Genomic DNA, 12550 nt, shown 5'->3' with positions numbered 1-12550 from the left:
AGATGACAGAGGAGAGGACAAAAGAGAGCATAGAAGAGAGGACAGATAAGAAGATGGAGGAGAGGACAGAGGAGAGAACAGAGGAGAGGACAGAAGAGAGGACAGATGAGAGGACAGATGAGATGACAGAGGAGAGGACAAAAGAGAGCATAGAAGAGAGGACAGATAAGAAGATGGAGGAGAGGACAGAGGAGAGAACAGAGGAGAGGACAGAGGAGAGGACAGAGGAGAGGACAGAGGAGAGGACAGAGGAGAGGACAGAGGAGAGGACAGAGGAGAGGACCGAAGAGAGGACAGAAGAGAGGACAGAGGAGAGGACAGAGGAGAGGGAGTATAAGACAATAAGAGTTGGCATAAAATGAGAGAGTGGCTCGGTGTGTGTGGGAGCCCAGGTTGCCAGATTGAGGGCTTTCTTTGAGGTTGCCAGATTGGGTCGCTATTTAACATAATCATTTTTGGAGTGAGCGAGGCGTAATTTCACAGGCAGGCAGGGGGCCAAGGGTGACATTCACTCAGCCCTCCACTTCAGCATGTAATTACCACACAGTCAATTAAAGCCTGATGATGACAGGCCCATTCACGCTCACTGACGGTGGGCTATGATAACTGTTATGTGTCATGTCCCCACTTTTTGCCTGAGAGAGATGACTTGACTGGGGAGTGGATCCTTGTCCCTCATACTTACTGTAGACCCAGAGAGAGCCAGCGAGAACAATGAGAGCACACTCACCCACTCTCAGAGCACACTCACCCACTCTCAGAGCACACTCACCCACACTCAGAGCACACTCATCCACACTCAGAGCACATTCACCCACTCTCAGAGCACACTCACCCACTCTCAGAGCACACTCACCCACTCACTGAAAGTGGGTGTGTGTGGGGGTGGTTTCTGAGAAAGGGTTTGTTTAGGGGTGAACGGTAAGCGAGTGGTGAGAGGATGTTTGTGGGTGGCAGGATGGAGGATGGAGGTTTGTGTGTGTGTGTGTGTGTGTGTGTGTGTGTGTGTGTGTGTGTGTGTGTGTGTGTGTGTGTGTGTGTGTGTGTGTGTGTGTGTGTGTGTGTGTGTGTGTGTGTGTGTGTGTGTGTGTGTGTGTGTGTGGATGGTTATCTGACATGTTGTGTGTGTGTGTGTGTGTGTGTGTGTGTGTGTGGTCCGCAGGCAAACGATGTCATCGCTCTTGTAACGGACGCTGCTGGGGCCATCAGGACGATCAGTGCCAAAGCTGTACGTATTATACACACACACACACACACACACACACACACACACACACACACACACACACACACACACACACACACACACACACACACACACCGCACACACACACACACACACACAAGGTCAGAGAGAGCAAGAGAGAGAGAACAAAGAGAGAGAGCGAGAAAGAGAGAGAAACAGAGAGAGAGAAACAAAGAGAAAGAGAGAGAAGGAGAGAGATAAACAGAAAGAGAGAGAGAGAACGAAAGAGAAACAGAGACAGAAACAGAGAGAGAGAAACAAAGAGAAAGAGAGAAAGAGTGAGAGAAACAGAGAGAGAAACAAAGAGAGAAACAGAGAGAGAGAAACAGAGAGAGAGAAACAGAGAGAGAGAAACAAAGAGAGAAACAGAGAGAGAGAAACAGAGAGAGAGAAACAGAGAGAGAGAAACAAAGAGAAAGAGAGAGAGAAACAGAGAGAGAAACAGAGAGAGAGAAACAAAGAGAAACAGAGAGAGAAACAGAGAGAGAAACAGAGAGAGAAACAGAGAGAGAAACAGAGAGAGAAACAGAGAGAGAGAAACAGAGAGAGAAACAGAGAGAGAAACAGAGAGAGAAACAGAGAGAGAGAAACAGAGAGAGAAACAGAGAGAGAAACAGAGAGAGAAACAGAGAGAGAGAGAAACAGAGAGAGAAACAGAGAGAGAAACAGAGAGAGAAACAGAGAGAGAAACAGAGAGAGAAACAGAGAGAGAAACAGAGAGAGAAACAGAGAGAGAGAAACAGAGAGAGAGAAACAGAGAGAGAAACAGAGAGAGAAACAGAGAGAGAAACAGAGAGAGAGAAACAGAGAGAGAAACAGAGAGAGAAACAGAGAGAGAGAAACAGAGAGAGAAACAGAGAGAGAAACAGAGAGAGAAACAGAGAGAGAAACAGAGAGAGAAACAGAGAGAGAGAAACAGAGAGAGAAACAGAGAGAGAAACAGAGAGAGAGAAACAGAGAGAGAAACAGAGAGAGAAACAGAGAGAAACAGAGAGAGAAACAGAGAGAGAAACAGAGAGAGAAACAGAGAGAGAAACAGAGAGAGAAACAGAGAGAGAGAAACAGAGAGAGAAACAGAGAGAGAAACAGAGAGAGAAACAGAGAGAGAGAAACAGAGAGAGAGAAACAAAGAGAAAGAGAGAGAGAAACAGAGAGAGAGAAACAGAGAGAGAGAAACAGAGAGAGAGAAACAAAGAGAAACAGAGAGAGAGAAACAGAGAGAGAAACAGAGAGAGAAACAGAGAGAGAAACAGAGAGAGAGAAACAGAGAGAGAAACAGAGAGAGAAACAGAGAGAGAAACAGAGAGAGAAACAGAGAGAGAGAAACAGAGAGAGAGAAACAGAGAGAGAAACAGAGAGAGAAACAGAGAGAGAGAAACAGAGAGAGAAACAGAGAGAGAAACAGAGAGAGAGAAACAGAGAGAGAGAAACAGAGAGAGAAACAGAGAGAGAGAAACAGAGAGAGAAACAGAGAGAGAAACAGAGAGAGAAACAGAGAGAGAAACGGAGAGAGAGAAACAAAGAGAAAGAGAGAGAGTGAGAGAAACAGAGAGAGAAACAGAGAGAGAGAAACAAAGAGAAAGAGAGAGAGTGAGAGAAACAGAGAGAGAAACAGAGAGAGAAACAGAGAGAGAGAAACAGAGAGAGAAACAGAGAGAGAGAAACAGAGAGAGAAACAGAGAGAGAAACAGAGAGAGAAACGGAGAGAGAAACAGAGAGAGAGAAACAAAGAGAAAGAGAGAGAGAGAAACAGAGAGAGAAACAGAGAGAGAAACAGAGAGAGAAACAGAGAGAGAAACGGAGAGAGAGAAACAGAGAGAGAGAAACAAAGAGAGAGAAACAGAGAGAGAGAAACAGAGAGAGAGAAACAGAGAGAGAAACAGAGAGAGAAACAGAGAGAGAGAAACAAAGAGAAAGAGAGAGAGTGAGAGAAACAGAGAGAGAAACAGAGAGAGAGAAACAGAGAGAGAGAAACAAAGAGAAAGAGAGAGAGTGAGAGAAACAGAGAGAGAAACAGAGAGAGAAACAGAGAGAGAAACAGAGAGAGAAACAGAGAGAGAGAAACAAAGAGAAAGAGAAAGAGTGAGAGAAACAGAGAGAGAAACAGAGAGAGAGAAACAGAGAGAGAGAAACAAAGAGAGAGAAACAGAGAGAGAGAAACAGAGAGAGAGAAACAGAGAGAGAAACAGAGAGAGAAACAGAGAGAGAGAAACAAAGAGAAAGAGAGAGAGTGAGAGAAACAGAGAGAGAAACAGAGAGAGAGAAACAGAGAGAGAGAAACAAAGAGAAAGAGAGAGAGTGAGAGAAACAGAGAGAGAAACAGAGAGAGAAACAGAGAGAGAAACAGAGAGAGAAACAGAGAGAGAGAAACAGAGAGAGAGAAACAGAGAGAGAGAAACAGAGAGAGAAACAGAGAGAGAAACAGAGAGAGAAACAGAGAGAGAAACAGAGAGAGAAACAGAGAGAGAGAAACAGAGAGAGAAACAGAGAGAGAGAAACAGAGAGAGAAACAGAGAGAGAGAAACAGAGAGAGAGAAACAGAGAGAGAAACAGAGAGAGAAACAGAGAGAGAAACAGAGAGAGAAACAGAGAGAGAAACAGAGAGAGAGAAACAGAGAGAGAAACAGAGAGAGAAACAGAGAGAGAAACAGAGAGAGAGAGAAACAGAGAGAGAAACAGAGAGAGAAACAGAGAGAGAAACAGAGAGAGAAACAGAGAGAGAAACAGAGAGAGAGAAACAGAGAGAGAGAAACAGAGAGAGAAACAGAGAGAGAAACAGAGAGAGAAACAGAGAGAGAGAAACAGAGAGAGAAACAGAGAGAGAAACAGAGAGAGAGAAACAGAGAGAGAAACAGAGAGAGAAACAGAGAGAGAGAAACAGAGAGAGAAACAGAGAGAGAAACAGAGAGAGAGAAACAGAGAGAGAAACAGAGAGAGAAACAGAGAGAGAAACAGAGAGAGAAACAGAGAGAGAGAAACAGAGAGAGAAACAGAGAGAGAGAAACAGAGAGAGAGAGAGAAACAGAGAGAGAGAAACAAAGAGAAAGAGAGAGAGTGAGAGAAACAGAGAGAGATCAAGCAGTGGAGGAGTTCACAGTAACACTGCTCTGTGTAATGACAGGGTGAACTCCAGTCGTCATAGAGCACCATAGAGAGTGATTGGTCTTTTCTCTGCGGTTCCTCAGTCAGAATAAGAGAGCTAAGAGCTCCTCAGCTTTCTGTCCTACCGCTTCATTATGTTCCCACACAGAGGGACAGGAAGTGAGCACTTAAACACAAGGCTTTGACAACCCAGAATTATTATGCCACTGTGTGAAGTGTGTGTGTGTTGTTGGGATCCTCCTCTCTTCTCAACAGGATATAAACCCAGTGTCATAAAACAGGGGTGTAGGGATTGATTTAGCATTGACCACATTCCATATCAGGCATTTTCTATGGAGAGCTATAACTTACACTATATAACTGGCAGTGCATTGTGTGTGTGTGCGTGTGTGTGTGTGTGTGTGCGTATACCTGTGTCAGTAATGTAAACCCTGTGCTCTCCACAGTGACCAAGACTGTGTGTGCTGAGCAGTGTGACGGCCGTTGCTTCGGCCCCTACGTCAGTAACTGCTGCCACAGGGAGTGTGCTGGAGGCTGCTCGGGACCCAAGGACACAGACTGCTTCGTACGTGGACACACACACACACACACACACACACACACACACACACACACACACACACACACACACACACACACACACACACACACACACACACACACACACACACACACACACACACACGCACACGCTCACACAGATGCCCGGCGCATACACACAGACACCTACAGACAGTTATCCACAGTTAACCCCCTCTCACACACTCACACACACACACACACACACACACACACACACACACACACACACACACACACACACACACACACACACAGATGCCCGGCACATACACACAGACACCTACAGACAGTTATCCACAGTTAACCCCCCTCACACACACAAACACACACACACACACATTACTCTCCCAACATAACAACAGAATTCACACAAATTCTCTAATTCCCCAGTTACTGAAAGACACATCTCTGTGTGTTTAATAGACTGTAGAAGTCTACTTGCTCCTCCTCAGATGAAACAACCAAATGGCTAATTTATTATTGTAATTATGAACCTTCATCCCCTAATATTTTCTGTTCATTTAATGAAGGTATGTTTTCTACTAACAGAGCGATATTACAGTTGTAACTTATAGAGCCTTATCCAATTCAATTACTAGTCGCTATTACAGGTCGCAAACATTGACGACAGACAAGTTCACAGTTTTATGAGAAAAACATTTCACCATTTAGGCTTTGGATCAATGGCTTCTATTTGACTCATAGTTGACTCATATATGGTGTGTCTGGAGGCTTGGAGGATAAGAGTATTTTGGCTGCAGATCCAGTATGACCTGGAGGATAAGAGTGTTTTGGCTGCAGATCCAGTATGACCTGGAGGATAAGAGTGTTTTGGCTGCAGTTACAGTATGACCTGGAGGATAAGAGTGTTTTAGCTGCAGTTACAGTATGACCTGGAGGATAAGAGTGTTTTGGCTGCAGTTACAGTATGACCTAGAGGATAAGAGTGTTTTGGCTGCAGATCCAGAATGACCTGGAGGATGAGTGTTTTGGCTGTAGATCTAGAATGACCTGGAGGATAAGAGTGTTTTGGCTGGAGTTACAGTATGACCTGGAGGATAAGAGTGTTTTGGCTGCAGTTACAGTATGACCTGGAGGATAAGAGTGTTTTGGCTGCAGATACAGTATGACCTGGAGGATAACAGTGTTTTGGTTGCAGATCCAGTTTGACCTGGAGGATTAGAGTGTTTTGACCTGTATACTGTAATATGATTAAACCTGGCTAAAAACAACTGATCATGTAGTAAACAGTAAACAGTGGTGTGTCCTTGTGTTCCTCAGGGCTCAATCACATCTAACCCACCTTGTAGTATTTATATAATAGCTCTGTATCCCACTGTGAAGTAAAATCACCATATGGTTTAGGGTAGTCTGTTGTAAAATGTACCACTACCGGGTAGACTGCTCTAACACGTACATGCTTCCACATTTCTAAACAAAGACCACATCAATGTACATTACTGTGGCTGGTTCAATTGAGTCCTACCCCACGCTCCTATACCCTCAGACTATGTGCATGTTCCTAATGTTTCCTCTCCAGGCCTGCACCAACTTCAACGACAGCGGGGCGTGTGTGACCCAGTGCCCCCAGCCCTTTGTGTACAACCCCACCACCTTCCAGCTGGAATCCAACCCACGGGCCAAGTACACCTATGGATCCTTCTGTGTGGAGAAGTGTCCCCGTAAGAACTGGTTACCTGACCCATACCATGCATAATGCTGGCATGACCCTTGACCCACACCATGTATAACACTGGCCTGACCCACACCATGTATAATGCTGGCATGACCCTTGACCCACACCATGTATAACGCTGGCATGACCCGCCCACACCAGGTATAACGCTGGCATGACCCTTGACCCACACCATGTATAACGCTGGCATGACCCACACCATGTATAACGCTGGCATGACCCACACCATGCATACTGCTGGCATGACCCTTGACCCACACCATGTATAACGCTGGCATGACCCATGACCCACACCATGCATACTGCTGGCATGACCCATGACCCATGACCCACACCATGCATAACGCTGGCATGACCCATGACCCCTGACCTACACCATGCATAACGCTGGCATGACCCATGACCCACACCATGCATACTGCTGGCATGACCCTTGACCCACACCATGTATAACGCTGGCATGATCCATGACCCACACCATGCATACTGCTGGCATGACCCATGACCCATGACCCACACCATGCATAACGCTGGCATGACCCATGACCCATGAACCTACACCATGCATAACGCTGGCATGACCCATGACCCATGACCCACAACATGCATAACAGCTGACATGACCCATGACCCACACCATGCATAACGGTGGCATGACCGATGACCCACACCATGCATACAGTGGGGGCCACAAGTATTTGATCCCGTGCTGATGTTTGTACCTGTTTGCCCTCTTACAAAGACTATTGATCAGTACTATAATTTCAATGGTCAGGTGGATCTGAACAGCGAGAGACATGCATCACCACAAAAACATCCAGGACAGCCCTGTGGAAGATGTTACTGTAACGATGTAGCATTGTAATGAGGTATACACAAGCCTTCTAGACAGCCCTGTGGAAGAGTTTCATGCACTGTAGTACAGTTGGTGGCACAACCCCTGTTGGCACAGCCCTGTGGTCAGATATTTCTTGTAGCTTGGCGAGCCAGGTTATGCACAACCATCTCAGGAGGGATTTTGTCCCACTCCTGTGGAAGAGTTTCTGTAACTTGTAGAGTAAAGTTATACACTGTAACGCCCTGGCCATAGAGAGGGTTTTTTGTTCTCTATTTTTGGTTAGGCCAGGGTGTGACATAGTTCTAGGTTTCTTTTTCTGTGTTGGTGGTTTTCTTTGTTTCGGCCGTGTATGGCTCTCAATCAGGAACAGGTGTAGATCGTTGTTGCTGATTGAGAGTCATACGTAGGCAGCCTGTAACTTGTAGAGTAAAGTTATACACAACCATCTAGGACAGCCCTGTGGAAGAGTTTCTGTAACTTGTAGAGTAAAGTTATACACTGTAACGCCCTGGCCATAGAGAGGGTTTTTTGTTCTCTATTTTTGGTTAGGCAGGGTGTGACATAGTTCTAGGTTTCTTTTTCTGTGTTGGTGGTTTTCTTTGTTTCGGCCGTGTATGGCTCTCAATCAGGACAGGTGTGTTTTTCCTTTGGGGTTTGTGGGTGAATGCTTTCTGTTTAGTTGTAAGTACCTGACGGAACTGTCGGCTGTCATTTTTGTTTAATTTGTAAAGTGTTCATTTTTGCATTAAATTTCAAGATGAACACATCCTCCGCTGCACCTTGGTCTCATTCTGACGACGGCCGTTACATACACAACCATCTAGGACAGCCCTGTCGAAGAGTTTCTGCAACGTGTAGAGTAAAGTTATACACAACCATCTAGGACAGCCCTGTCGAAGAGTTTCTGCAACGTGTAGAGTAAAGTTATACACAACCATCTAGGACAGCTCTGTGGAAGAGTTTCTGTAACGTGTAGAGTAAAATTATACACAACCATCTAGGACAGCTCTGTGGAAGAGTTTCTGTAACGTGTAGAGTAAAGTTATACACAACCATCTAGGACAGCCCTGTGGAAGAGTTTCTGTAATGTGTAGTGTAAAGTTATACACAACCATCTAGGACAGCCCTGTGGAAGCGTTTCTGCAACATGTAGAGTAAAGTTAGTGTATATCTGTGTGTTGTGTCCCAGATAACTTTGTGGTGGACCACAGCTCCTGTGTGAGGGCTTGTCCCAGCAACAAGATGGAAGTGGAGGAGAACCGCATCAAGATGTGCATCCCCTGCACTGACATCTGTCCCAAAGGTACCCACATACTGTACCCCCATAATTTCATCTGTCCCAAAGGTACCCACATACTGTATCACGATAATGACATCTGTCCCAAAGGTACCCACATACTGTACCCCCATAATGACATCTGTCCCAAAGGTACCCACATACTGTACCCCCATAATTTTATCTGTCCCAAAGGTACCTACATACTGTACCAGGATAATTATATCTGTCCCAAAGGTACCCACATACTGTACCGCCATAATTACATCTGTCCCAAAGGTACCCACATACTGTACCGCCATTATGACATCTGTCCCAAAGGTACCCACATACTGTACCACCATAATGATATCTGTCCCAAAGGTGCCCCCATAATGATATCTGTCCAAAAGGTACCCCCATAATGATATCTGTCCCAAAGGTACCCACACACCGTACCACCATAATTTCATCTATCCCAAAGGTACCACATACTGTACCCCCATAATGACATCTGTCCCAAAGGTACCCACATAATGTACCCCCATAATGACATCTGTCCCAAAGGTACCCACATACTGTACCCCCATAATTTTATCTGTCCCAAAGGTACCTACATACTGTACCAGGATAATGATATCTGTCCCAAAGGTACCCACATACTGTACCGCCATAATTACATCTGTCCCAAAGGTACCCACATACTGTACCGCCATTATGACATCTGTCCCAAAGGTACCCACATACTGTACCGCCATAATTACATCTGTCCCAAAGGTACCCATATACTGTACCGCCATTATGACATCTGTCCCAAAGGTACCCACATACTGTACCACCATAATGATATCTGTCCCAAAGGTGCCCCCATAATGATATCTGTCCAAAAGGTACCCCCATAATGATATCTGTCCCAAAGGTACCCACACACCGTACCACCATAATTTCATCTATCCCAAAGGTACCACATACTGTACCCCCATAATGACATCTGTCCCAAAGGTACCCACATAATGTACCCCCATAATGACATCTGTCCCAAAGGTATCCACATACTGTACCACCATAATGATATCTGTCCCAAAGGTACCCACATACTGTACCACCATAATGACATCTGTCCCAAAGGTACCCACATACTGTACCACCATAATGATATCTGTCCCAAAGGTACCCACATACTGTACCACCATAATGAGATCTGTCCCAAAGGTACCCACATACTGTACCACCATAATGACATCTGTCCCAAAGGTATCCACATACTGTACCCCCATAATGACATCTGTCCCAAAGGTATCCACATACTGTACCACCATAATTACATCTGTCCCAAAGGTACCCACATACTGTACCCCCATAATGACATCTGTCCCAAAGGTATCCACATACTGTACCACCATAATGACATCTGTCCCAAAGGTACCCACATACTGTACCCCCATAATGACATCTGTCCCAAAGGTACCCCCATAATACATCTGTCCCAAAGGTACCCACATACTGTACCACCATAATGATATCTGTCCCAAAGGTACCCACATATTGTACCACCATAATGACATCTGTCCCAAAGGTACCCCCATAATGACATCTGTCCCAAAGGTACCCACATACTGTACCACCATAATGACATCTGACCCAAATGTACCCACATACCAGAACTCACATTTCTCCCAGTAGTACTGAACATTTCTTAAACCTTCCCCAATAATGAATATTCCACTATTCATTATTTTATGTCTGTATCACCCCTTCCCTCTCTGTCTCCTAACCAATCCTGATGTCTATATCACCCCTTACCTCCCAGCTCCTCCCATATACCACCCCTTACCTCTCTGTCTCCTCCCATATACCACCCCTTACCTCTCTGTCTCCTCCCATATACCACCCCTTACCTCTCTGTCTCCTCCCATATACCACCCCTTACCTCTCTGTCTCCTCCCATATACCACCCCTTACCTCTCTGACTCCTCCCATATACCACCCCTTACCTCTCTGTCTCCTCCCATATACCACCCCTTCCCTCTCTGTCTCCTAACCAATCCTGATGTCTATACCACCCCTAACTTCTCTGTCTCCTCCCATATACCACCCCTAACTTCTCTGTCTCCTCCCATATACCACCCCTTACCTCTCTGTCTCCTCCCATATACCACCCCTAACCTCTCTGTCTCCTAACCAATCCTGATGTCTATACCACCCCTAACTTCTCTGTCTCCTCCCATATACCACCCCTTACCTCTCTGTCTCCTCCCATATACCACCCCTTACCTCTCTGTCTCCTCCCATATACCACCCCTAACCTCTCTGTCTCCTAACCAATCCTGATGTCTATACCACCCCTAACTTCTCTGTCTCCTCCCATATACCACCCCTTACCTCTCTGTCTCCTCCCATATACCACCCCTTACCTCTCTGTCTCCTCCCATATACCACCCCTAACCTCTCTGTCTCCTAACCAATCCTGATGTCTATACCACCCCTTTCATCTCTGTCTCCTCCCATATGCCACCATTTACCTCTCTGTCTCCTCCCATATACCACCCCTTACCTCTCTGTCTCCTCCCATATACCACCCCTTACCTCTCTGTCTCCTCCCATATACCACCCCTTACCTCTCTGTCTCCTCCCATATACCACCCCTTACCTCTCTGTCTCCTCCCATATACCACCCCTTACCTCTCTGTCTCCTCCCATATACCACCCCTTACCTCTCTGTCTCCTCCCATATACCACCCCTTACCTCTCTGTCTCCTCCCATATACCACCCCTTACCTCTCTGTCTCCTCCCATATACCACCTTACCTCTGTCTCCCCCATATACCACCCCTTACCTCTCTCTCCTCCCATATACCACCCCTTACCTCTCTGTCTCCTCCCATATACCACCCCTTACCTCTCTGTCTCCTCCCATATACCACCCCTTACCTCTCTGTCTCCTCCCATATACCACCCCTAACCTCTCTGTCTCCTCCCATATACCACCCCTTACCTCTCTGTCTCCTCCCATATCCACCTACCTCTGTCTCCCCCATACCACCCCTACCTCTCTGTCTCCTCCCATATACCACCCCTTACCTCTCTGTCTCCTCCCATATACCACCCTTACCTCTCTGCTCTCCCATATACCACCCCTTACCTCTCTGTCTCCTCCCATATACCACCCCTTACCTCTCTGTCTCCTCCCATATACCACCCCTTACCTCTCTCTCTCCCATATACCACCCTTACCTCTCTGTCTCCTCCCATATACCACCCCTTACCTCTCTGTCTCCTCCCATATACCACCCCTTACCTCTCTGTCTCCTCCCATATACCACCATTTATCGCTCTGTCTCCTCCCATATACCACCCCTTACCTCTCTGTCTCCTCCCATATACCACCCCTTACCTCTCTGTCTCCTCCCATATACCACCCCTTACCTCTCTGTCTCCTCCCATATACCACCCCTTACCTCTCTGTCTCCTCCCATATACCACCCCTAACCTCTCTGTCTCCTCCCATATACCACCCCTTACCTCTCTGTCTCCTCCTATATACCACCCCTTCCCTCTCTGTCTCCTCCCATATACCACCCCTTTCCTCTCTGTCTCCTCCCATATACCACCCCTAACCTCTCTGTCTCCTCCCATATACCACCCCTTCCCTCTCTGTCTCCTCCCATATACCACCCCTTTCCTCTCTGTCTCCTCCCATATACCACCCCTAACTTCTCTGTCTCCTCCCATATACCACCCCTTACCTCTCTGTCTCCTCCCATATACCACCCCTTTCCTTTCTGTCTCCTAACCAATCCTGATGTCTATACCACCCCTAACTTCTCTGTC

General features: G+C 46.4%; 1 protein-coding gene across 1 annotated transcript in view; it reads left to right on the top strand.

The window, feature by feature from the left end:
• Positions 1-12550, top strand: part of LOC106574937 (receptor tyrosine-protein kinase erbB-4) — a 534764-nt gene that overhangs the window by 368600 nt on the left and 153614 nt on the right. The window contains exons 5-8 of the mRNA XM_082963634.1: positions 1163-1228; positions 4795-4913; positions 6471-6612; positions 8654-8767. Of these exons, the coding sequence (XP_082819760.1) occupies positions 1163-1228; positions 4795-4913; positions 6471-6612; positions 8654-8767 (441 nt within the window). The remainder of the gene's footprint in view (positions 1-1162; positions 1229-4794; positions 4914-6470; positions 6613-8653; positions 8768-12550) is intronic.

The sequence above is a fragment of the Salmo salar genome, chromosome 17 (assembly GCF_965601325.2).
Source record: "Salmo salar chromosome 17, fSalSal1, whole genome shotgun sequence".
NCBI classification, from domain to species: Eukaryota; Metazoa; Chordata; class Actinopteri; order Salmoniformes; family Salmonidae; genus Salmo; species Salmo salar.
This window is presented reverse-complemented; position numbering and strand designations above follow the sequence as displayed.